The sequence below is a fragment of the Desmodus rotundus genome, chromosome 1, assembly GCF_022682495.2.
Source record: "Desmodus rotundus isolate HL8 chromosome 1, HLdesRot8A.1, whole genome shotgun sequence".
Taxonomy (NCBI): Eukaryota; Metazoa; Chordata; class Mammalia; order Chiroptera; family Phyllostomidae; genus Desmodus; species Desmodus rotundus.
This window is the reverse complement of record NC_071387.1, coordinates 51,856,828-51,884,379: the sequence shown is the minus strand read 5'-3', so window position 1 is coordinate 51,884,379 and position 27,552 is coordinate 51,856,828. Positions and strand designations below refer to the sequence as shown.

General features: G+C 42.9%; 1 protein-coding gene across 3 annotated transcripts in view; it reads left to right on the top strand.

The window, feature by feature from the left end:
- Positions 1 to 3,865: 3,865 nt before the first annotated feature.
- LOC112299563 (histone-arginine methyltransferase CARM1) overlaps positions 3,866 to 27,552 on the top strand; it is a 217,924-nt gene continuing 194,237 nt past the window's right edge. For all 3 annotated transcript variants that reach the window (XM_053924192.1, XM_053924197.1, XM_053924200.1), the window contains exon 1: positions 3,866 to 4,263. In XM_053924192.1, coding sequence (XP_053780167.1) covers positions 4,068 to 4,263 — 196 coding nt within the window. In that variant the 5' untranslated portion in view covers positions 3,866 to 4,067. The remainder of the gene's footprint in view (positions 4,264 to 27,552) is intronic.

Below are 27,552 nucleotides of genomic sequence, written 5' to 3'. Positions count from 1 at the left end.
AGAATGAATGTAGACCCATGAATAAATACCAGCTATTGTTCAACATATATGGAATATTAGAACTGGCAGGAAGCATTAACTGGAAGTTGAAAACAGTATGGGTGCATGTAGGGTAAGTGGAGGCAGTCTGGCTTCCTCACCCAGGTGTCTGGGTAGCTAAGGGAAGCAGTGTTCCCATAGCCTTGGAGGGGCCTGATAACCGGTGTTCTCATAGCCTTGAGACTGGGTCCGATAAACTGTTCCCATAACAGGAAGTGGGCTCGCATGCGCAGAATTATGTTATGTAATGTTCTGGCAGTTTTCCAGCTTTGTCCCCCTCTAGTACTTAAACAGGTAGGGACTCCCTGCTGGGGGCGATGATGATGAGAGACACGCAAGGGGACAGGTGCCACAATGGGTGCCACGATGGGGAGCAGGGGCCACGACATGAGACAAGCAGATAGACACGCAGCTTGCAGCGTGCGTGGCTCGCCCACCCGTGAGTGAAGGCACTCCCGACGTCCCAGGGGCTCCATGAATATTTTTCCGTCTGCACGAGTACCATGAACCTGCCTGGCCTCGAAGGGCGGCAACACAGGGCGTTAGTAAAATATGTGCTGACGCGTATTTTTGGAATCATCCATTTTATTCTTTCTACAATAATAAATCTGATAATCGAGTGTATTGTGGTTGGTAATGTAATTCCTGCCTGGAGATCAAGAGCCTCCTGAGAACTCATGCGTAGATCTCGTACGCACACCCCTTCTCTCTGGGTAAAACTCCAGGCAGGTGATCAGCAAAGTCATTGCTTTGCAACTGACTACTACAAGGGGTCTGACCCTGGATTTAAATGTGGATTGGCAGATTAATAATAATCACGTTCGTCCTCAAAACGCCTCTCCTGCCCCCAACCCTCTGCTCAGTTTTCTCCGAACTGTGCTCCGTGTTTGCTTTTCCCCTCACACAAACGGGCCTGGAAGTACACTGTTGTTCATTTGGTGGCTTATAAAATGTGCCGGTGTGCCTGTGGGCATAGTACAATATAAATCATAAGCCATAAATAAATGACAGAACAACAAAAACAAAACTAAGTAAAAGCTGAAACGCACATGCTTTTGTAACTGGCAAATCTTCATTCTCTTATCAGGGGGAAATGGAGTCAATTCTACATACATGGGTCATACCTGTGAGTATTTTCTTTCAATAACAAGCTCACCCAAAGCTAAGATTAGCTGACTAAAGAAAGAATGTTGGCAATAACGCTTCTAAAATAATTCTAATCGTTGCTTTCAGGGAAAGAAATATAGTTGATTTAAGCTTTTGTCTTTTTACTTTTTCATATTTTCTTTATTGAGTAATACTACTAATAATAGCCACTATATATTTAATGCTTGCCGAACAGTGCCGTGTAATTCTCACAATAAGCTCACAGGGTCGTCGTGGGCTTAGAGGGGTGTCCAGCCTTTTGGCGTCTGGGCCACACTGGAAGAAGAAGAGTTGCCTTGGGCCACACATTAAATACACTGAGACACGTAATCACAAAAACATCTCATAATGTTTTCAGTAGGTTTACGATTTTGTGTTGGGCCACATTCATAGCCATCCTGGGCCGCATGCAGCACCCCTGCAAGCTTCCATAAATTCAAAGCCTCTGACTAATTTACCTGGGGTACCCAGGTGATAAGGAGCAGGGCTGACATTGGACCCCAAATCTGCCGCCTCCCAGCACACTCAGCACGGCCTGCGCCGTCCTTGGACTCCCAACCCTGTGGGGCTGCCTTTCACCTCTTGCTAGTAACAACCTGTAAATATAATGGCTGAAATGAGAAGGTGGAGCGTCATCTTGCTCAGCGTCGGCTGGGAGTGTGCGCAAGTGACATACTCTTTCTGGAGGGTATGAAAGAGGAAGAATCTGGAGCATGGCGTGGTTTCCCTAGTTTGATCCTCTGGCTTCCATGTGATCTCTGCACATAGCTAGTAAGGCAGAGCCTCCCCCAGCACACACGCGCCTTGGCTGGCAGGGCAGAGACAGGAGCTCAGCAGATAAGCCTGCCCATACGCTCTCACCAACATCCCAGTGCGGGCAGCAGAGCCCCTCTCTTCTCAGAAATTGGTTTTAGAAAGTTGGGTGGCCCTGAAAAGAAGGTGTTGATGACAGCAATGAGGAGGTGGAAGAGAGTGATGGCCGTTAGAAAACGAAGTTTCAGATAAGTTAAAGATACAAAGTCGAATCCAGCGGCGGTTCAAGTAGAGGATGTGATTGAATCTACCTTGCACACAATAAAGATGTAATAAAACATGATTCGTGGACGTTCTGCTGCTCATGCTTGCATGGAGCAAAAACGTCTCAGGTGCAGAACAACTACTGGAAGGTGAAACACTTGAGGGAAAGTCTAGGCAATTCTTAACAGTCCGTGTGAGGGTGGGAGGATGCGAGGAAAGGAAATGAGAGCCTTTGAAATATTTCTGTGCTCACAGTTCTGGAGGCTCAAAGGTCTTGAACTGTATGCTTTTGGAATGCTAAGAATTTAGCTACCAGCTCCTAACTTTGAGAAGTCATCGTAAGGGCTATGCATGGACTTACTCTCCTATCTGCTCTGTTTAGAGGACTTATGCCTCTTGTAAATGGTGACTTTGGGGGAGTTAACCTTTGTGCCTTAGTTTCCTCATCAGTGAAAATGAGGGTAATAACAGTGTCTCCCACAGGGAAGGGGAAGAGTAAATGAATTAATGTATGTAGTGTGCTTAGACCAGTGCCAGGCATGGAGTGAGCACTCCGTGTGACAGACATTGTCCCCCCAGCTGCCTCCGCCCTTTGGTTATCTGCTCATCCCTCATTCAGATGATGGGAGTTTGGCAAGGCTTGCAGTCTCCCCATCCAAGGCACAAGTCGGGTAGATCTATCGCAGCAAGCCGGTCATCGTCGAATGACCCGAGCTGCCTTGTAGTTAGTTAGAGAAGGAGCCTTGCCTTTGCCGCCAGGTTGAATATCAGCGCTGCTCCCAGCACGTGACTAAGGCCCGTCTGTAAGTTGGAGACAAAACCATCTGGTCAACTTTAACTGAGTCTCTAAATATAGGCATGAACAAAGCTTGGACTTCCCAGTGTTTTAGTGAATCATGATATTTTGAGTTTTTGCTCAGGTTAGTCTAAGGTGAGTTTCTGTTCTATGCATTAATGTGGGGTGGGGGGACTGCCATTTTTTTATTGTTGTTTAAGTAATGGAACTCCAGATTTCTTGAGAGTATGGTGGGGACATGATATATACTGCCCCTTTATATATCTATGTGTATCCATAGATAATGGAATATTACTCGGCCATAAAAAGAATAAAATCATATCATTTGCAACCACACGGGAGATAAACAAGGTGTGACTTGGTTCCCCAGGGTTTCCAGCCTTCATCCCTTGACGCTGGAGCCAACTGCCCAGGGTGGGTAGCTGCTGGAGTTAGGCGTCAACCTTAGGACAAGGGTCCCTGGCCCTCCGACCCTCTTCTAGGGAAATGCTCACAGCCCAGCAACAAGTTTTCAATGCCAAGTGAGTGAAGATGCAAGCGAACATTCGTCACTCATACCCAGCGAGTTTCCCGAACCCTGGGATTCCCCATTACCTCCCTACTGCTGTCGGGACCCTGTCAGTGAGGAAAGAACGCGGCACTTGGGCCCGTCGCGCCTAAGCGGGCGCCAGTGGCCCCAAAACCTCCACTGGTTTTCGGAGAGCCCGGCCAAGGCCGGTTCCAAACAGACGCCCGGGCGGGCTGAGCGATCCCGGCGAACAGCAGGTGTCACCCTTCTGCTTCCAAACCCTAACTGCCTCCAGGTGCGCCGCGCGCTCTCCAAACTTGAGTGTTCTCAGCTGCGTCCGGGCGGAGTGGCTGCGCCCACGTGCGCGTCCGCCGCGCGCTCCCGCGCCCCGGGGTGGGGTGGGTTGAGCCGGGCGGGGGTGCTGCAGGTGTCCGAGGGGCCGCGGGCGTCTCCCTGGGCGAACTCGCAGGGGAGGTGAGGAAGGTGGCCAGCCCCGCCAAGTCCCTCCCCTCCCGCGGCAGTTTCTCGGGGCGGCCCGGGCGCGCTCGAGGCGCGCGCACCATGGCCGCGGCCCCCGCCCCGGCCCCGGCCCCGGCCCCGGCCCCCGCCCCCACCCGCCGGCGCTACCGCGTGCAGCTGCGCTTCCTGACCGAGGAGCAGCTCTTCGCCCCCGGGCCGCTCCTGCCCCCCACCCCGACGTCGCTGCTGCTGGAGGTGCAACCAGCAGGGGAGGAGGCGGACGCCACGGTGACTGACGGTGAAGTACTGGGCGCCACCCGCCCGCGCGAGTCCCGCGCCGGAGTTGCGGCCCGTGGGCGCGCGGGGAGAGGGTGCGGCGGGCTGGAAGGGAAGTGCGAGGGAGGGCGGTGAGGGCTCCGCGCGGGTGTGCACCCGGACAGCGGGCTCAGGGCACCGCGGGGCGACCGCCCTGTCCCGGAAAGGCCCGGTCGGTACAGTCGAGCCCTTATTGCTCTCAGAGAATTTGGGCGCCGCGGGGAGCGGGCCCTGGAGAAGAACTAGGCTGGGCGGTAAGTTAGAGGTGTCAGAAGCTGGGTCCTGAGAAGGGAGGCGGGAGTTGCCCTCTCTGGGAACTCCTTCGCGGGCAGAGTAGGACAGGAACAGATGTCCCCTTACGTCCAGGCCTGCCGCACCTGGAGTTTCTGAGAGCGGAGTTGGAAATGTAGGGAGCGCCAGTGGAGGGGGGCGGGGTGTGTCCCTGCCCGAGCGGCTGTCGCAGCCGGTGTGGCGTCTGCTAGGCACTACTTTTTGGTTCAAACGCTGCTCTTCACCAAGGACGTGCAAGTGCAGTCAATCACCTGGGTTCCTGCAGCTGCAGGGACCTGAAAGGGCTGCTTCTGGTTTTCGTAGGGTCTCAGGCCTTCCTGAGACTTCAAGGAAATCTACAGAACCCGGCCCCAGAAAACGCACTTACTTGCGCGCTGACCCTGCATACAAATAGGAGGGCTTCACCCCTCCTCCCCGCAGCTTCTAACTCGGTTGTGGTTAAGTGTAGGCATCAGAGCCGGAGGCAGCTGCAAGACTCCAAAGACTCCTGGGGTTTCTTTTCACCCTAAATTATAAGATGTCAAGTTCAAAGTCCTCTGCACTGTGGTGTGGTTCCACTGGGAATTTCAAATAACTCACACGTCCCGTCTAAGGCCCCTCGGTGACTACCGGAATACAGATTCGCTGCTGCATCTCCAAGGCCTTAGAGCAGAGGCACACAGTAGGCACTCAATAAGTGCTGGGGAATGAAAGAAACCCTGGGGATGCGTCTTCTCCCTTTACGTTAATCTGGGATGGGGAGGTTTGGGTATTTAAAGAAGAAGGATTAAATACCATTTGACTAATGTCTTAGGAAGCTTGAGGCTTGGCAAGGGATCAAAAGGCTGACTCAGCAATTCACTGACTTCCCTTTTAGATGAAGAAAGAAAAAAGAGTAGCTTTCAGTGTTTCTCCTGGGAATTCCGAAACACCAGCTGCCAAAAAAAGAGTCCAGTTTGCCTCTTATGGTAATTTTGTTTAGTCCGTAGCCAGGCACAGAGAGAAACAAAAGTGCAGACTTGAGATTTACACATTACTTGGTGTCCTATGAATTTCTTTCCTGCAAATGTGTGTTAAGAAATATCCTAGGGTCAAGGTAACTGAAGACGCAGACTCCAATGCATTACCCATTGGCTGGCCTATGAGGATACAATTATCTTACAGACAGGAACAAGCTTCCCCTCAATGCAGTAAATTGAGTCTAGCGATGACCTCTGTGGAATGTGTTAAGTCAGACTAAGGGAAATGGAAAGAATAATTAAAGTTAAGGCAGGTAGTCATTGTCAGCAGATTTTAACTAAATTCCTTGGAAAATTTACTAATAAGCAGACGCCTCACTCCCTTAACAAGTTGGGCCCTAAAATGTGTTCTGTATATGATCACCGTTATTGGAGCTTGCTACTCTTCTATGGAGAGGTTTTGGAGAGAGATTATTCTGGAGTTTGTTTTGTATTTTTTAGTAGCTCATTTTATTCTGTGACCAATTAGACCCCTGCAGATGGTGGCCAGGCAGAGCGAGCTTAAAAACAAATTCTAATAAACTGGTAGAAGAAAGATTCTGCTGTACACAAATGTTGGAGATTTAGTAGCAGAATTTTGAATGGGGAGGATATCTCCCGGAATGAAGATTGGCCCAAATTCCCTAACGGGCTTTGAGAATGGGTCTGAGTGTGCACCTTTAGAAAGGTACAGTTTCGTAGCTCGCATGTGCAACCAGTTGGTAGATAAGTGTATTGTGGAGTGACACTGCCTGGGTTCAGACCCTGGCGCTGTGTCTTACTAGCTGTGCTGCATTTAGCAAACTACTCACCCTATTTAAGCTTTGGCTTTTTTCATCTGTAAAATAGGGATGATAATACATGTCCCATTGTTAAATAAAATAATACGTACATCATGCTTGGTACAACGCTGGGCATATATTAAAAGGCTAAGTATTCAATATTATTATTTATATTATATTTATGTTCTGCCCCCCAAAACATTTTCCTTAGGCTGTTCTGAGGAATAGCTCGGCTGTAGTTTTGTGAAGATATTTCAAAGAAGACAAATTAAATCTTGGAGAAATTGAATAATCTTGCAGATTTCCAATCTCAATAGCTTGTGTAAAGAATGGCGCAGAACCAGACAAATCAATCTATTCCCTTTCGAGCCTCCAGTGTTGACAATGATTTTATGACTGGAACACACCAGGCCATCCACCAAGCCATGCACTCCAGCTGGTGAACTTGGGGAAGACATTCATTCGTTCATTCCTTTTCTTACATAGTTCTTGAGTCCTTATCCTACCAGGAGCCTGCCTGAGAGAATGTTTGATTCATCCTCCTGTCCCAGAGCTTTCCATAATACCTGGTCACACAAGGCATCGAGAAAGGTTTCCTGAGTGAATCGTGATCTAAATCCAGAATTTTTAAATCTTACTAAAGTCCAACTTAAAATACTGCGCATGGAGGGTGATCTTCAGTTGCCCCCCGATGACTGAGACACTGACTTGACTTACAGTCCAGAGGCATGTCTTACCTACAGCACGTTAATTGAAAATTTGAGGTGCAGTATGGTCAACAGTCAGGAGGTGACTGCTGTTGGCCAGCCAGCGTATTCCTCACAGTTTCTAAGAGGAGGGGGCACACCACACTTGGGCGGGCGCATGATGAGAAGCTCCAGAGTTGCTCAGGAGGCAGAGAGAGACAGCGGGATTGGGGGCAGGAATGGGCAGGGCTCGATGAGCAGGTTTAGATGGGCTAGTGTAGATAATACCCGTCGGCTCTGGGGTGTAGGGGCTGTGCCTGGTCACGTGGTGGCTAGGGCTGTGGATAGTAGCCCTGGAGTATGAGCCAGTCAAGCTGGTGGTTGAATGTGAGCTCTGGATTGGTTGGTATTTGAAAAGTGTGCTTGCAGGTGAGTTGTTTACTGTCTCTAGGAATTGGCTCACTGGGGAGGGACAGTCTCTCCAGGGGCAGCCAGGCCCCAAACGTCAAAGCATCAGAATACAGAAAATAAAAGATGTGGTTAATACAAGGGAGAATTAGAGTGCAGGGGACTAGTAAGTGGATAGGGTGGGTGGGAGTGGATGTCCGCTAGGCTCAGAGAGTGTCTGCAGGTGCGAAGGGCCTGCAGATAAGGACTTGAGTTCAGCTGATGGGAAAAAGTACATATATGTTGTTTTCATGCCTCAAGTGTGTGAAAGAACTGGAAAATGAAGGGGAAACAAAAGACGGGTGGGGCGTGGGTCTGCTTTTCACCTCTCTCTCTAGCTCTCCATCAGCCCGTGCTGGGGGAGTCGAGAGCTGTGACTGCATCACACGAAGGCTAAGGGTGGCGTGGATCTCCAGGAGAGAAAAGAGAACATGCTTCCCTTTTTCAGTTTAGAATTGCCTTTTACTTAATCTGTAAGAGTTAGGAAAATATATAAATAAGCCACATAAATAATCAGGTAAAAAAATGCAGTGGTTTTGTCTCTGAGATATTGTAAAAGGGTTCTAGGTTGGGTGTTTTGTTGTTGTTGTTGTTCCCTAGTAGTTGCTCATCTCATTAGAGGTGGAAAAAAAGAACAGAGGCAAAGGCAGAGAAAAACATCCTTTGTATCACATGGGAGTTTTAACCTTCCTTCATTAAATTCTGTGAAAACAATTATTAAGTTGAGAGCCAAGGACAGAATCCTGAAGTCAGTCACCTACATACCACATAAGCATTCATTACGTTTCGTTCAACAAATCTTTAGTGAACATGTATCTGTGCGGTCTAATCACTGTGCAAATGATGAGTCAGTTGGACAAAGACCCATCTTTATGGCCCTAATATTTTAATTGGGGGAAGACAATAGCCAAAGACACAGCAAGATAATTAATTTCAGATTGAGATAAATGTTTTGAAGAAAATGAAGAGAAGGAAAAAAAATTGAGACAGACAGGGAAGCCAATTTAGATAGTGTGGTCAGTGAAGGTCTCTCCAAGGAAGTAATATTTGATCTGAGGCAGGAAGAATGAAAGGAGCCAGCTCAGCAAAGAGCTGGGGGAAAAGTGTTACTGGCAGAAAGAAGGACAGTGAGCAGGCGCTGAGGCCAGACGGGAGGAGGCGGAGTGTTTGAGATGGCCAGTAGAGCTGATGCTTGTTAAGAGAGATGGGAGGTAATGTGAGTTAAAGTTAGCATCCCAGTTATTGGAGCATAACAAGCTACCTCTAAACCCTGTGGCTTAAAATAACTATTGTGTAGTGCTCCCAGCCTCTGTGGATTAGGAACCAGGCTGGGCTTGGCTAGGTGATTCTTTCACTCCTTGTGGCCCTGGCTGAGGGTTCTCATTGGCACTCAGCTGGTGGCCAGCTTGGTCTGGGAGAGCCAAGAAGGCTTCCTTCACCTGAGCTGGTATCTGGGCAGGTGTGATGGCTAATTTTTTGTGTCAATTTGGGTGGGCCCTGTGCCCAGATATTGGTTCAAATATTATCTTGAATGTTTCTGTGAAGGTGTTTTTGGGTGAGATTACTTAAATTGATGACTCTGAGTAAAGCATGTTACCCTCCAGAATGTGGGTGGGCCTCAGCTAATTAGTTGAAGGTGCTAATAGAACCAAGACTGATCTTCCCTGAGCAAGAATGAATTCCGCCAGCAGGACTTGAACCGCAGCACTGGCTCTTCCCTGATCTTCCCCCTGCCAGCCTAGCCTGCAGATTTTGAACTTGCCAGTCTCCACAGTTGTGGGAGTCCATTCCTTGAAATATATCACTTTCTTTCTATATGCACACATCTTCTGGGTTCTGTTTCTCTGGAGAGCCTCAACAAATAGAATAGAGTGACTCACTGTAGAGGCAACATGTAGTGTCTCCATGTGGCTGGGCTTCCTCCTGCATCTATGGGTTCCCTCGCCCCGTAGACTTCTTCCCTGGAGACTCATGCTTCCAAGTGGGAGTTTTCTGGCAGGTAAAGCAGAAGCTGCATTACTTTTAGTGACCCATCTGTGAGAATCAGTTGACATCACCTGTGTCATACTCTGTTGGTCAAAGCAGTTACAAGCCTGCCCAGGTTCAAGGGGAGAGGATGTAGACTTCACCTCTACATGGGAGGAGTGCCAAAGTAATTGAGGACAATGTATTCAAATTCGATGAACCAGGTCATGTGAGATACAATATTCTCTCTCTTTCTCCCTCTTTCTCCCTCCCCAACCCCCTTGTCTGCCTTTCTCTCTCTCTGGTTTTGGAGGGGCTATACTAACAGTCCTCTTTATCATAATCACTGAAAAGCTGATCAGAGAGCATGAACCTTCACGTATACCACGATAAACTCCCTAATTCTTTCCTCCTAAGTGAGCTTGTCCCCTACTCCAAAGGGAAGGGGAAAACCACACACATCGTGGCCTACCACTGTGGCAGCGCAGCGCTGAAAACACCGTCTCTGCAGGCAGGCAGACCAGGAGGCAAGAGGGCAGGTGGCGGGGCCGGGCAGGCTCCTGTCTTTCTCCCAAAATCCTCAGTCAGAGATCCTTGGATGGGGCGAGTGAGGTGAGGAGAGAGGCTGGAATTGTCCTGGGACACAGAATGTCTCAATGCGGCATGAATAGCTTTTGTGCTGGGACATTCTTCATTGCGAGAGATATTGCAGAGTGGTGAACACCCTGGTCCTCTCCCAGGAAATGCCAGCAACCCCCGCTCTTGTGCCCCAGTTTCTGTGACAATGAAGAACAACTTTCATGCATGCTAGCAAAACACCTTTCATTTGGACACAGGAGGGGGGAAAAATGCAGAATCCTTCTCCTGATGCTCCTCCCCCATCCCTGCTGCCCAATCACAGACTTGGAATACTGTCAGGCTTCTCCATCTAAACCATCTGAAAATCCCTACCCAGATCTTCGGCAAGGTGATCCCTCCCCTCACCTGCAGCCTTCTGCTTCTGTTCACAGTCCAAGCCCACCCTGCTACCATTTAATCCCAGCAACTACTTAGATATTGTTACACTGAAGAGTTGTTAAAGCATGTGAAATACAGTCAGAATCCTGCCAGCCAACTTCTTTCTTTCATTGTTATTTTACCAGGAGCAACATTTTCATGATTCCGTTATTAGCTTTCCAAGAAATATATATAATGCAACTAAACTGAGACTTTCAGCTGGACCTGGTTTTGTGTCCTGGCATTCTGGGGCATGTCAGTGAGCAGAAAGCGTTCCCTTCCTCTACCAGGCTGTAATGGCACCGCGAACGGACAACAAGTGGAAAACCACCCAAGGCCCTTGTGCATCTGAGTCTAAAGACACCAGACGTGAAGACAGATGAAAAGACTTGTTTTCCTGGTCAAAGACCCTTTACGATCCCTTTCTCCCCCCCCTCCCCCCCGCCCTGTTTCAATAGTGGTACTAAGTTGGGGTCTGTAAGCAGCTGATGAAGACACCTGTTCAGAGACAGGCAGTCCGCTGATGCTTACAAGTCAGCGCCGCTGGGAAGAAGAGGCATGTGGATGTTGGGAGTAAACTGCAGATAGCATCGCTGTCCCCTCATTTTAAGAGTTAGTACTCGAAACAAAGAGGTTATCGAGCAAGGAAAGGAAATAGCACTGACATCATATTTGTACTTTGTGTTGTGACTGGCCACTGGATATTTGAAATAATTACTTTAAAAGCTAAGCCTTATCACCATGTACCGGATTAGAGCCTCCCCTGATGACGAAAATCCCTCTCCACTCCTTCCTCCCTCCCTGGGGCTGGCAGACTGAGCACTTTCACCCCTGGCGGTTTGAAAGGGAATTGTGGAGTGAGTACTTCTGTCCTCGATATCCCATCTTCTCAGGATCTTCCTCCCTCATAAATTCCTAGTGCTGGGGTCTTTTTTCACACTCCAAAATTCCTTTTCTTTCTAGCCTGTGTTTCAACCTGAAGAATTTCCAATAAAAGCCTTTTCCCAGTGCATCACTGTTTTAATAAGAGACAAATCCTTGTCTCAGAGGAATGAATGACTTTAGATTCTTGAATAAGGTCTTTTTATTTCCAGGTCGGAGACATCACAGGGTATCCCAGATCACTTTCTGATTATTATTTTTACCTCTTTTTTTTTAACCTAAGCTACTCTTTCTTTGTAGGTGCTAGACACATTATCTCTAGCCTCAGAAATATCAGAAGTATCAAAGTTAGTTTATTGGTTCATTTCATCTCAGACATATTGTCCTCAAAACTCCCCACTTTCCGTGATTCCCATCTAGTGTTTACTGCCCAGTCTTTAACCCTGCTAAAGCTGGACTTCTAGCCACAGGTCCAGAGTTGCAGTTTCCTATAGAATAAGGAGACATGTGCTTATTGTTTGGAGAGAGCTGGATCCTTCAGGGAGCTTAGAAACTGTAGTGAGAGGGCAGAGAGACTTGACAGTATGGCTTTTGGCTTATTTTAGACAGATTTGAGGTTTCTGAATTCCAGGCCAGCCATCTATGTAACATTGTATGACTTTTCCGTTGTTGTTGTTATTTGCTTCTCACCATTTTAATCTGCTTTATGATTAGGCTGCTGAGGTGATTGGATCAACCAGATCAGTTCCCCCATTTATTAGCTTTGTGGCCTTGGGCAAGTTTACTCAATCTGCTTGAACCTGAGTTTTCTCTCCTGGAGGCTGAAGTAATTTATACCTCATAAAATTATGCAAAAAATAAACAGAATGATGAAACATTAAAAACCTCAAAATGACTTCTATTAGTTTTCAAAGGATAAAAAGTCAAAATTATCAAATAAAACTAATCCAAAAACATTTTACAAACAATTGGAAAGCAAAACTGCCACTTTTACGGAGCTGGCATTTGAGTGCCATTCGGAAAGCGTCCGAAGACTTTGTCTGTGCTGGACTTGCCACAGGACTGGGTGCGAAGAGTGTATTTTGTGATTCTGACAGATTCACATTTGCAATATGACGTCAGGTCCTGGCTGCCGGTTTGTTGGTGGTCACATTCGGTTCCTCAGCACCTAGGCCTCTCCAGCTTGTTTCATCAAAACCGGCAAGAGAGAGTCTGACAGCAAAATGAGAGTCTCAGTCTTATGAGCGTGCCTTTGTTATAGCTGTTGGTCACTCAGCTAGTCCACACTTGGGGGGAGAGGAGTACGTACTGGCAGGAATACTTGGCTCACTGAGGGTGGTCTCAGAGTCTGCCTGCCACAAGGAACGAGCAGAACAAAGTCGCCACGTTTAAAGGGCATATCTTCCAGTACCACTGAGCAAGCATCAGCATTTTTGTCTGTGCTGGGCTTCCCTTAGGCCAGTCTGAGAAAAAAATACACCTGTAGTTTTACAGGTGTATTACCGGTACAGGTGCATTTTTTTCCTTTACACCTGTACAGGTGTAGTTTTTCCTTTACACCTGTACAGGTGTAGTTTTTTCTTTACACCTGTACAGGTGTAGTTTTTTCTGTACATCATATTTGTAAAAAAAAATACAGATATATGTTTTTCAAATTGCTAAAAATACAAATTGCTAAACACCACGTGAAGAATTTTTCTTTCTCAGATTAGTTATCAGATACAGTCTTGGCCCGAAACTCTCAGGGAGTCTGCAGTCAAATTGCAGAACTAAAACATGGATAGAAAAGCATATGACCTCTCTCAGCAGCTCCGCACTGATCACGGAAACAAAGTGAGCTCCAGTGTGCTTTTGGCTACTGGAGCCTTTGCTCTGCTTTGGATGGCCGGATGGAAGAGGCCGCTGTTTATGAAGAAGACAAATCCCATTGCAGTAACTTCTGTTTAATTTTTAGGCAGCTTTCCTTAATCATGACTTCATTCCTTTGTCTTTGGGGCTTAGCTAGCTTTTCTTCTTTGTGGGGAAGAGATGCACTGAAGATAAATTTTGCCTTGTGTTTATGTTCTTATTAAGTACTTTTATTAAGTCACTAATGGGAGCCAGAGTGAGCTGCTGTTTCAAATGCTAGCAATTAAAGTGATGTTTTATAGAGTGAAATAAAGAAGTTAGTACAAGATGGGAAAGGAAAAAGAAAGAAGGAAGGAAGGGAAGTGGAAAGGAAGCTGGACCCTTACTGTGGATTTTTCGCCTCTTCCCAGATAAGCAACTGGCACACTCCTTGGACATTGTTGTTTTCGGTACAGTCCATGTTTTAGGGCTTTAATTCAGTGCCCAAAACATGTTTTACAAGCCTTGACATTGACCCAGTCGTATTTGCCATATATGTTTAGGTGCTCCTATGTTGGGTCCATAAATGGATACGAGACTTACATTCTCTTGTTGGATTGATCCCTTTAACATTATGCAATGTCCTACTTTGTCTCTGACTATATAGCCTTTGTTTTAAAGTCCGTTTTGTCTGACATAAGTATCACTACCCACATTCTCAATGTGGCTGACTCTGTAACATCAACCCCTCTGCTGAGGAACCTTTCCTTGGCGCTGTTAATGTGCTCTTCCTTCTTCTGGGAATGCTATTCCATGCCCGCATCTTCATCTCAGCCTTTCGTATCGTCGGGTCCTTCATACCCTCTACAATGTTCCAAGTTTGCAAGTCACGTTTCAGAAAGGACTTTTCATCGTGGAAGCACAGCCTGTCCTCCTGCGCCCACTGCCGTGGTGTTGGCCCTCTTGCCTTCAGAGCAATGATCACAACCTGCAATGAGAAATTTTTTAAAAATTATTTACTCTTGGTTAAGGTTGAAGTTGGGATCACAGGCTAGAAATCATAAGAGTATTTCATGAGACACCTTCAGAGGAGGGGAAGAGGTTGAACCAAATTTACTTTCAGCTTGTGTGTGCCTTTTATTCTGAATTGGGTCTCTTGTATGGAGCACATATGTAGGTCTTGTTATCTTATCCATTCAGCTACCCTATGTCTTGAAACACCATTTTATATCTTTTTCTATGAATTGTCTGTTAATGTCTTTTGCACATTTTTACTGAACATTAGTCTTTTCTCCTCATTTTTAAGATTCCCTTATATATTAAGGATATTAACATTTTGTTATATATATGGCAAAATTTTCCCTGTTTGTCAGTTATGTTTTGAACTGTAAATGGTTTTTTCCTGCATTATATTTTATTAATAATTTTTTAATTTGCACCAGTATTTTGAGTTCCAAATATGTTTTTCCCCATACAGGTAAAAGAAGAATCATGCATGTTATCTTCTGGTGCTCATATGATTTTATTTTTTATATTTAGGTTTCTGATCCATCTGGGTTTTATTCTTGTGTATGATGTGTGTGATCTAGTTTTATGTTTTCCAAATGGCTGACCAGTTGTCCCAGAATCACTCATCAAAAATTCATCTTTGCTCTGATGGTTTGAGAGGACATCTTTATATTATAGTTCCAGATACTCTTGGGTCTATTCCAGACTTTTATTCTGTTTCATTGACTTGTCATTATCTTCATGTTTGTTTTCTTTTATTCCTCACCTGAGGGTGTGTTTATTGATTTTAGAGAGAGAGAAAGGGAGAGAGAGAGAGAAATATCACATCAATGTGAGCAAGAAACATTAGTCAGTTGCCTCCCGTATGTGCCCCAACTGGGGGTATCAAACCCACAACCTAGCTGTGTGCCCTGACTGGGAGTCGAACCTGCAACCATTTAGAGCATGGGACTATGCTCCAACCAACTGAGCCACCTGGCTAGGGCTCTTCATGTTTTAATTACTGAGACTTGGTGGTAATTTTTGTTGGATGCTTAAGGGTGCTATTCCTGCATAGCTTTTTTTTTTTTTTTTAGTGGTCCTCTGGCTATGTATTGCCCCTATATAAACTCTCATATTAAGTCATCCAGTTCCACTTAAACAAAAAGTTTGTTGATACTCTTTGGGGTTGTGTTAACATTTTATAATAATTTAGAGTGACATCATTACAATGTGAGTTGTCCTTTCCAAGAACAGAGGAGGCAATCTTTAATGTAGTCACATATTTTTGTATCTTTCAGGAGTGTTTTAAAGATTGCCTTATTTAGTTTTTACAAATTTAATGTTGAATTTAAGTACTTACTCACCATTGTTGCTATGCAAATGGGGTTTCTCCCATCATATCCACAAACTAGTTATTGTTTCTGCATCTAAACACAAGCAATTCAATTCCATCATGTTAGTTCTATATTCTGCAAGTATACTGGATTCTCTTTATTACTGGAGAAAGTGTTACCATTGTTTCCCTATGGTTTTCTAGGTACATGATCATATTATCTGCAAACAGAAATTGCTTTCTTTTGCCAATTCTTATTCCTTTCATTGTCTTGGTTAATACTTCCAGGATGAGGTTGAATCATAATGGAGATAGAAGGCATATTTTATTTGTTCTTAATCTTAGTGGAAGTGCTTCTCGTATTTTCCCATTAAGTTGGATGCTTGCTTTAAGAATGAGTTACATATTTTTTATTAAGTTGAATTTTGTCCAAAGATTTTTTTAACACCTCTGGAGATATTCCTATAATGTTCTTCTCATTAGATCTGTTAATATAATGTATTATTTTTCTGGATTTCCTAATAGGGAAACAAACTTGCACTCCTTAAAAAATTGTTTATTCATGGTTTTTTAGATTTTTTTGTGATATTGGATTTTGTTTACTAATATTAAGTACTTTTGCATTAATATTCATAAGGGATATTGGTAATGACTTAATAATTATGCTCTCATTAGCTTACTTCCTTAGAAGAATGGTGATGCTCTGGAGTAAGTTACAGAGCACTGGGTCTGTCTGGTCGTCAAATGTGTAAGACGACCCTGCAGACCATCCAGGCCTGTGCTTCCGCGTGGGCAGCCCCCTCAACCTCCTCAATTTCTCTGGTGCAAACTGGCCCATCGAACCTTCTCTTTCAGTGAAGGGTTGTTTAAAGTCATAATTTAAATTATTAATTCTGTTCCTTGTTTTGTATATTCTTTCAGGGCCTCCATTTATATCTAACTGCATTATCTTTGCCTACATTTCATTTCAAACACTTTCTCTTTTATTTTTTATATTTCTTTTTAAAGCATTTATTCTCTTGGTATTCTGATTTTCTTCAATGCTCTTATTAACTTTTTGTTTGAATATTTTATTCCTTAGGGAGTTCTTATATTACTCTTCATTTCTTATATAATTTAAACTATTCCTTCTATGTTTTTCCTGAATTTAATCAACCCCTTGTTTTAGTCTGTTATTTTGTGTCCATTTCTGTTTTGGGTTTTAAAATTTCTCTTGCAAAGTGGTTTGGTTTGCTTTTCAAATCCCCAAATGCTCACTTGAGACTGTTTCATTCCTTTTCAGTTAGTGGAATTTTCATCAGCTGAATTAATTTGATTCTCGTTTCCAGCTATATTTTTATAGCAGTTATATATACATGAAAACTCTTCGTGCCTCGGCAGGTCCGTGCACAGGCCGGTGGCTGGCGGCGGTTTCAGGGGTGCCTAGTTCAAGAGTGCAGTCCGCTAGCGGGGCCGCCCGTGGGCCACTTCCTGGATGGCTCCGTTTAGTGCGGAACCAGGGCCCTCGGGGCGGGACTTGATCCTCGTTGTGTTCCTTCTTTTTCGTTTTTAATTTTGCCTTGTTTGACCACAAGTGTGCTTTTTAAAATTCCTCTTCAACGTGTGATTGGAAAGGATGCGTCTTTAGTTTAAACTCCTTGTCTTCTTAAGTGTTGTTACCTTTCCAAAATTGCCTCTTGACACAGTGTTTGCAGGACGTGTCTTCCCGGTGTTGAGTTTCCTGATGCACAGGACCAGTTTGTATCTCCCAGTATTTTCCCCCGATGGGGGACTTTCTCTTCACCGTGATAGTTTCAGGTCAGCACCGTGCCTGCCGCTAGTTCTTCCTGCTCTTTTCTACGCCATTTTTCAGGGATTGCCCATGTAATCCCCAAGGGTTTACAGTGGGAGGAGGGAGATAACATACATGGGTAGTTCATGTTTATTTTTGTAGTTGGAGGTATTTTGAACTTTAGACAGTAATTGCTTCTTATGCCGAAAGCATGAGTTTTAGTTCTTCTTGCTATTTTTGTTTGGGATGGTATTTGGGGAGAGTAGAATGTGTACCATCACCATTACCTCAACTGCCCAGAAAATTAAATGTTAAATAATATTGTGCCACCACATAAAACATTTCTAATGATGACCAACTGTGAGGGCCCCAATTTTCCACTCTTGTCATTCTCTAGGACAGGGGCTTCAAAGTCATTTTCACCGGGAGCCACATCAGCCTCGCGGTTGCCTTCAAAGGGCCGGATGTAATTTTAGGACCGTCTAAATGTAACTACTCCTTAACAGTTAAGCGAGAGCTCTGTGCTGTCCCTGGGTAGAAACAAGCTGCGCGGCCGGATAACACAAAGTGGAGGGCCGGATGCGGCCTGCGGGCCTTGTGTTCGCCACCTGTGTTCTAGCACATGGTGGACGTGTACTGTCATACCTGAAACGACACAGGAAGACTGAGAATGTCAGAATCACAGACGATGTAGGTGTGTTTGGAGGTCTGTCCAGCACCACCCACCCCAGCAGATAACTAGCTAAAGGTGGGAAAATGTGAGACGTAACGGCAAAGCAGAATGTGGGGCAGCAGTTCCATGTGCAGGGGTGTCCAGTGAAGGCTCGTGCTGAATGCTGTTATGAAGAGACGGACGTGGGTTCATGGTCCTTTCCAGCCTTCGCTGCTCCGCCTCTCAGGCCTCAGCTCCTCTGTGTTAGTTTCTTGTCTCTTGTTCTGTAAATACTGTGTTACTGGTTTCTTCAACAGAAATTTTACTCTATGAATTTAAGAGCTAGTGATCTCCAAAGAGATAATTGGGAGGAACGAGTTAAGAAGTGTTAAGGGCAAGAATGTACCTTTTCATGTACCGGAGGCTCTAGGTCCACCGACTTCTGGCAGCAGTCTCAGTTTCTCTGAGGTCAAATCGTCAAGAGCAGGAATCATATAAAATAATTGGTTATTTTTGATCCTGGTAAGCTGGTAAAATGGTACAGGCACAGAAAAGTACTCAATAGTCAATTATAAATGAATGAAAAACTATCAGAAATAATGAAAATGACTGTGGCATATCATAGTCTTGTCACTGGCTAATGACAAAACGTGCTGCTTTGGGATAGGTTTGTGCAAAGGCCACTGTTCTGCTTCAGGTGGCACCAAGCCCTACTGTTTTGGAATCTAAGCGACACGGAGAAAACTTTCTTCTCTAGCTTTCTGAGGAACTTTGTTAGTCAGACTTCAGGGCTGTGGGAAACGTGGGTGCTGTCCAAAGATTGCAGATACGTGTGGCCCTGAGTGAACTATACTAACCGACAGCATAACAACACATTTCAGAAAGAATTTGGGGAAAAAGTGTGTGAAAACTTAGAGGTGATCACATTAAACGATGCTTTGTTAGGGTGGACATCGCACCTTAGCTCACCAGCTTCCCTTCACTCGTCACATTTTACTATTTTAGAGTTCAGGCTCACACTCTTATTAGGAAGAATTCACTCCAAATGGAACAAAATTGGCTCATAATAGCCAGGAGAAACTTGATTAATTTTTGAGAAAGGTTACAAAAATTCTCTCACTGTAATAACAGTTGAGTAAAGCTGATATGGATTCTAGGTCCCTATTTTCCTTGGGAAAATTACACTTTCTGACCCAGAAGCTGCATGACTATACCCACTAGAACTAGAAATGCAGAAATGATTAAGACACAAGCCCTGACCTAACAAAGCTGTAAGTAAAGGACAATATCATAGCCTAGGGAAATGCAAAAAAGTAGAACTACTGAAATGCTTTCACACGAGATAATGTACTACCATTCTACACAGAACATCAAGGAATCAAATGTTTTATGAAACAAACAGATAAAGTCCTCTTGTAAATGAAAAAGGAAAAATCATGACTATTCCTGGGAGTCAAGGGACAAAAATTGTGTAAGTTAGCTAAGTGAGGGCATTCTGAATTTCTCTAAGGAGAGTGCAGCACAGCGCTGAAGTGGGCGCTGGGAGCCGAGCTCTGGCCTGGCTCTGGTGAGCACCAGGTAGGTGAGCCTGTCGATTCATTCCGCCACTCTGAACCATGGTCTCCTCTACCGCGCTTATTATCCTATAGAGTAGAACGTTAATATTCAGTGCCTGGAGTGGGCATGTGCTCTGCTCTTCTGAGAACGATGTCCCTAAATATCTAAAGAAAAAGAATTTGTATTCTGAAGGACTTGTCATCTGTGGAAACAGGATAAGAAATTTCCTTGTCTGAGGAAGGAAAAAATATGAAATCAGAAATAAGTCTCCCTGTGAGGAAAAACAGGCATTATCCAAAGGAAACTCATGAAGTAATTACACAGAACTTCCCCCCACCCCAAGCACAGAGAAGCATTATGAAGGTTCAGACACTAACCCCTCCCCCCATGACTGGGTTTGCATCTCAGCTCTGCTCTTTCCTCCAAATGTGTTGGGCCAGTCTCTAAATTGTGCCTCAATCTTTTCCCAAGTACTTACAGGGTATCTCACAGTCATTTGAAGTATTTACAAATACCTTAGGATCTACGGTATCATTAGCCGGACTTGGTCAGACTAAGAGCAGTACACACAGTTCAGATTCACTTTCCTCTTCCCTTTCTAAATACAGGTTTTCATTAACCTTTGATTTTTCTGAGACCCGAAATCGAAGGCATGGGTGTTCTCTCAAGCCTGTCAAGAGTGTATCCCCATGTCATAGTAGGGGACTTCAACACCCAACTGCCATCAACAGATAGACCTTCAGAAAGAAAATCAACAAGGGAACAGCAGCCTTAAATGACACATTATACCAGATGGGTTTAATTGATATTTTTAGAACATTTTATTCCAAAGCAGCAAAATACACATTCTTTTAAGTGCATACATGAAATATTTTCCAGGATAGACCTCATGTTAAATCACAAAAGAACTCTCAGTAAATTTTAGGAGATTGAAATCATATCCAGCACCTTCTCCACCACAATGGTACAAAACTAAAAATCAATTACAAGATAACAAACTGAAAAACCCACAGATGTGGGAAGCTAACTAACATGTTATTAAACAATGAATGGGTTCACAACAAGACCAAGGAAGAAATCAAAAGATATACATATGGAGACAAGTGAAAATAAAAACACAACAACCCCAAATCAAAGGGACACCACAAAAGTAGTCCTAAGGGGAAAATTCACAGCAATACAGTCCTACATCAAGAAACAAGAAAAATCTCAAATAAACAATCTAACCTTATACCTAAAGGAACTAGAAAAAAAAATAAAGTCCACAGTGAGTAGAAGAAGGAAATAATAAGGATCAAGAGGGAATAAAACAAAGTTTAAGAAATGCAAAAGCTCAACAAAACCAAGAACTTATTCTTCAAAAAATAAGCAAACTTAGTTAACCTTTAACCAGACTCATCAATAAAAAAAAAAGAGAGGACACAAATAAATAAAATCAGATGAAGAGAAGTGACAACTGACACTATAGAAATAGAAAAAAGGATTATAAGAAAATACTATAAACAATTATACACCAAGAAATTGGACAATCTGGACTGAATGGTTAAATTCTTAGAAACATACAATTTCCCAAAATGAAACAAGAAAAAACAGAAAATCTGAACAGACTGATTACTGTGAAATCAAAGCAGTAACCAAAAAAACTTCCGACAAAAGTCCTGGACCAGATGACTTCACAGGTGAATTTTACCAAACATTCAAAGAAGAACTAACACCTCTCCTTCTCAGACTATTCCAAAAATTTCAAGAGTAGGGAAGACTCTCAAGTTCATTTTACGAGGCCAACATTATCCTGGTCCAAAACCAGATAAAGACTAAGAAGGAAAATTATAGGCAAATTTTCCTGACAAACATAGAATAAAAATCCCTCAACGAAATATTAGTAAACCAAATTCAGCAATACATTAAAAAGATCATACACCATGACCAAGTGGGATTTATTCCTGGGATGCAAATTTGATATGCATCCCAAATTGTGATATACCACATAAACAAAATGAAAAATAAAAATTATGTGCTCAAATCAATAGATGCAGAGAAAGCTTTTGACAAAATCCAATACCCCTTTATGATAAAAATTCTCAGCAAAGTAAGAATAGAGGGAGCATTCCTCAACACAGCACAGGCCATATATGACAAACCCATAGCTAAAATCATACTCAATGGGGAAAAACTAAAAGCATTTTCCTTAAGGTTAGAAGGAAGACAGCAATGTCTACTTTCACCACTCTTATTCAACATGGCACTGGAAGGCCTAGCCAAAGCAATCAGACAAGCAAAAGAAGTACAAGCCATCCTAACTGGGAAGATGACATGATACTACATGTAGTGAGCGCAAAGATTCCACTAAAAACTGCTAGAACCAATAAATGAATTCAGCAAAATATCAGGATACAAAATATTCAGAAATCAGTTGCATTTTTATGCACCAATAATTAACTATCAGAAAGAGAGATTTTTAAAAATCCTATTTACAATTGCATCAAGAAAATACTTAAAAATAAATTGAACCAAAGAGGTAAAGACCTGCACTTGGAAAATTATAAGACATTGATGAAAGAAATTGAAGAAGATAACAGGTAAATGGAAACATATACCATATTCATAGATAGGAAATATTAACATCATTAAAATGTCCATAGTACTCAAAGCAATCTATAGATTTATCACAATCCCTATCAAAATACCAATGGCATTTCTCACAGAACTCGAACAAATAATCCAAAAATTTATATGAAACCACAAAAGATCCCACATAGCCACAGCAATCTTGAGAAAGAAGAACAAAGTTGGAGGTATCACACTACTTGATATCAAATTATATTACAAGGCTATAGTAATCCAACCAATATGGTACTGGTATAAAAACAGACACATAGATCAAAAGAATAGAGAGCCCCAAAATAAACCCATGTCCACATGATCAATCAGTGTATCACAGAGGAGGCAAGAATATACTGTGGGAAAGACAGTGTGTGCAGTAAGTGGTTCTGGGAATATTGGACAGATACATGCAAAAGAATGAAACTGGACCACCTTCCTAAACCTATATAAGGATCAACTGAAAATGGGTTAAAACTTAAATATTAGTCCTGAAACCATGGAACTCCTAGAAGAAAACATAGGCAGTAAACTTTGACATTTCTCTTAACAATATTTTCTCCTGATATATCTTCTAGGGCAAGGGAAACAAAAGAAAAAAATAAACAAATGGGACTACATCAAACTAAAAAGCTTTTGCATAGCAAAGGAAACTATCAACAAAATGAAAAGACAGCCTAAGGAATGGAAGAAGAAATTTGCCAATGATACATCTGATAAAGGGTTAATACCCAAAATTTATAAAGAACTCATACTACTCAACACCAAAAAATCCCCAAATAATCCAATTTAAAAAAATGGGCTGGGGACCTGAATAGACAGTTCTTCAAAGAGGACATACAGATGACCACTAGACATATGAAAAGATGCACCATGTCACTATTCATTAGAGAAATGCAAATTAAAACCACAATGAGATATCACCTCACACCGGTCAGAGTGGTTATCATCAATAAATCCACAAACAACATGTCAGCAATGATATGGAGTAAAGGGAATGCTCACACCCTGTTGGTGAGAATGTAAATGGGTACAGTAACTCCAGAAAACAGTGTGGGACTCCTCAAAATATTAAAAATGGAACTGCCTTATGACCCAGCAATTCTACCTCTGGTTATAAATCCAAAGGAACCCAAAACAATAATTCAAAATTATATATGCACCCCTGTGTTCATTGCAGCGTTATTTATAATGGTCAAGATATGAGAGCAACCCAAGTGCCCATCAATAGACAAGTGGGTAAAAAAGCAGTGGTACCCATATACAATGGAATAATACTTGGCCAAGAAAAAAACAGTGTGATGATTGCTGGGGAGACGGGGGTATAGGGGACTAAATGGTAATGGAAAATATGTAATAAAGAGTAAATAAAAAATAATACTGACGCAAACAGAAAAAGTAAAATACATAAATTTAAAAAAAGAATGAAGTCTTAGCATGTGTGACAGCATGGATGGACTTAGAGGATATTGTGCTAAGTGAAATAAGCCAGTCAGAGAAAGACAAATACCGTATAATTTCACTTATATGTGGAATCTAACGAATAAAATAAATTAACAAGCACAATATAAACAGACTTGTAGATACAGAAGACAAACTGATAGCTGCCGGATGGGAGAGGGGTTGGGGTGCTGGGTGAAAGAGGTGAAGGCATTAAGTACAAATGGACAGTTACAACATATTGCCAAGGATGTAGAGTACAGCACAGGGAACATAGTCAATCATACTGTGATAGCTGGCTGGTGCCAGGTGGGCACTGGACTTACTGGGGGATCACTTTGTAAGTTATATAAATGTCTAACCAATATGCTGTACACTTGAAACTGATATAACAGTATTAAAATGTCAATTATAATTGAAAATAAAATTAAAAGAGGAAGTTATATAAAATCATGACACTACTTTGTGCTACTTTATGAAAAACAAAAACTGAAAGGATAAGTAGCATGAATAATTTATTTTAAATGCAGTTTTAAAAATTGACCTAATTAGAAACAGAAACTCTAAACAGAACAATTATCACAGAGGAAAATGGGGCAAATATTTAAAGAGTTCCCCCAATAAAAGCAGCAGACCTGGGAGTTTCACGAGTAGTCCACCAAAATTCTTCTAAGTCAAAACATTATGAGTAGTTCAACTATTCCAGAGCAGAATGGTTGACATCTTTCAAATTTGTTTTATGAAACATTATTACTGATCCCCAAACTGATGATTTCATAGAAATGTATTAGTTATAAAAATTGCTAACCAATGTTGTTATGACTATTGATACAAAAACTTAAAATGAAAGTTACTTAACAGATTCCAACCGAGTATTTTAAAAACAACCAATTAGGTTTCATTCTTAGACTATTGAGAAACCATTAATTTGTTGTATTAATTGAGCTAAGGAGAGAACGAGTTGTATGATTTCCACAGATGTGGCGAAGACACTTGCCTGCTCCAGGGCGTCCTGCTATGCTGTCAGGCTCTGTGCCCAGTGCCCCCGGCGGGAGGTGGCGCCCCCAGGTGGCCTGCCCTGCTGTCAGCCTTGCTCCTGTGCACCCAGAGGAGGCCCATAGGAAGGAAAGAGTGGATGAGTGTGTAAGGACTCCATTTGTATCTGGGGCTTCCAGGGATTCTAAACTGTCATGTTACTTCACCTGTAGTCTTAAAAAACCCATTACTCTTTCAGTTGATTTTATTTCCTGCTTTTAATATTCCCCCAGTCTGCCAGGAGTAAAACAACTTGTCTCTCCCATCTCTCCTCAGACGGATTTGTCAACTTTTTAATTTCAGTTTGCATGGTTGCTTTGTAACCTCCACCTTAGGTTTTATAGAGAGAAATAGAATATTACAATGTTATAAGTATACACACACACACACACATATGTGTGCATATATGTCCATATATATAATTGGCTTGTGCATTTATGGAGGCTAAGAAGCCCCATCATCTTCGAACTTCAAGCTGGAGACCCAGGAGAACCAGGGCTGTATTCAGTCTGAGTGACTGTCTGAAACCCAGGAGTACAAAGTGCAGGAGAGGATCAATGTCCCAGATCAAGTAATCATTCAGGAAGGGCTGAATTCTTCCTTCCACTACCTTTTTATTTTATTCAGGTCCTCAAAGGATTGGATGATGCACACCACAGTGAGGAGGGCAAACGGCTTTGCTGATGCCACCAATTCCAATGCTAATTTCATCCAGACACACCCAGAAATAATGCTTAGCCAACTATCGGGACACCCCAGTCAAGCTGAAATGAAAACTTAACCATTGCTCACACACATGCATACTATATATAAATGGTGAGGGTTGGAGTGATGTTCTTTACCCTGGACTCGAGCTATGGTTTATTCATCAGTATAACAACAACTAATTGCGTATAACTCTCCTACCAACAGACTCATTATTGGCTGAAACTAGACATATCAAGTTACATTAATTGGAAGATTTTCTATTTTTTTCTTGTTTTCTATGTATAAAGAATTTCAATATTTACTCTTGGTTACTCCCTAGTGGTAGCATTTTGAAAACAACTGAGAGTATTTATTAGGAAATTATTTGACAGTATTTTGGGTCTGAAAGAGGAGCTCTAATTAATAAGCCAGTACACAGAACAGAAACAAATCCTTTGAAGACAAATAAATCTTGCCATACTAAAGACATATGAAGGAGAAATCATCAAGCTTTTTGTAAACAGAATACATTTCTGAGAATAGTTACTAACCTGAGATTTTCACCTCAGAGACTTCCTGAGGACAGCTAGGGCTTGCTTTGTGTTACCAGGGTTCTTGCTCCGTGTGAATATTGGGTTTAGGGAGAAGAACACAACACAAACCAAGTAGATGCAAAATTAAATGCCAAGCTGGACGATTGAAAAGTCCAGTCTTTTAAAAGTGCATACAGCCAACAAGACTGTTGAAATTCATGGTGCATCTTACTCTTAGTCTCTCCTACCCTCTATTCAATAATTGTTTCTCTGGGTTTCTGATTTTTGTCATTTATTTATTTATTTGAAATTATTAAAAAAAAAAAAAACTTTGCTTCTGATTTTGGTTCCTCTTAGCCATCGTTCTCATGTCTAATTTCGGCCTCACCTTCACCACTTCCCGCAGTTCTTGTTTCTCTGAGCGGGTCCGACAGTCAAGTGCTTCTGTGGGTGAACACCCCTCATGCAATCAAGCCCCATTCCATGGCCAATGTTCCAAATCAGCTCAGGACTTCTACGCTTCTGCCTTTCCCTCTGATAGTTCACATCTCTATTTCACGGTGGCTTTTTCTGGGCTAGTTTACCTTCATCTAGATCAGTCTTATACGTCCTCTTTCACTCAGCCTGATTGGTGTGTTGATTATCCAAACTATGTATGTGTATTATTACCCTTGTGTCGATGCAATCTGTGTTTGTCTCTGAGGAGGCATTAGTGGGTTATCTGCGGTATTGCTCTCTGTCCATTCCATTTCCTCAGCAGACTGTAAATTCAGCACAGGCAAGGTTGAAATTTAGCCCATTGCTTAACTCGAGAACAAAGCTCAATCTCGTGCTTCTTGGGAGGAAGCAGTAAAGCCTTGTATGATTCCGGTGCCCTCATTGTGAGCTATAATTAAGGTATACCCTCTAGTAGTCGTCTGGAAATGCTTGAGTCTAGACATACTAGGGATGATAATGAGTTGGATAAAAAGTGATTTTACTGAGTTTTTGAAAGATAATACACATGGCAAGCATCAATATTAACTATGCTTATTATCTTTTGTACAGTTTCCTTTGGGAATAAAAAAAAAGTATGTCCATAATTCTTTAACCACCGAGGACTCTTTGATCATCCACATTTATCACTGATGACATAGGTGACTGACACTTCTTTTAAGTCGAACAAATTAACTGTGACACTTGACACACTTTCAGAATGCTACCTCCTTCCTCGCTCTCAAGTCTGTTAGATCAGGCAGGCTGTCTTCTGAGTGGATAATATCTAATCAAACGTAGGTACTGCCTCCATTTTACTTCTTCCTCTTTTTCTTTCTAAGTTAAACTTACTCACCACCTAGAATTTTCACGATTTTTCTCTTTTCCTCACAGTTCTTGAATGATGAGGGTCTTAGTTTTTGGACTGCTGTAACGAAATGCCATAGAACAGTGGCATAGACACGATAGAAATTTATTTCTCACAGTTCTGGGGGCTGGAAGGAGTTCAGGGTGCCAGCACAGTCAGGGTCTGGTGAGAGCCCTCTCTGGGTTACAGAGGGCTGGCTTCCCATTGTATCCTCACGTGGCGGACAGAAGGGGGTCTCAATTGTCAGCCCCCAGTCCCATTCAGGAAGGCTCTGCCCGCATGTCCTCAGCAACTCCGAAAGGCCCTACATTCTTATTCCGTCATTTGGGCGTTCGAATTTCAACATGTGGATTTTGGGGAGACACAAACATTTATAAATGGCAACGTTATGCTTTTGAAACAACTAGATCTTAGGTTATGTGAAAATTTTGGCTGTATATAGCACATTAAACTTCAACTATTTTTGAAAAAAATTGCC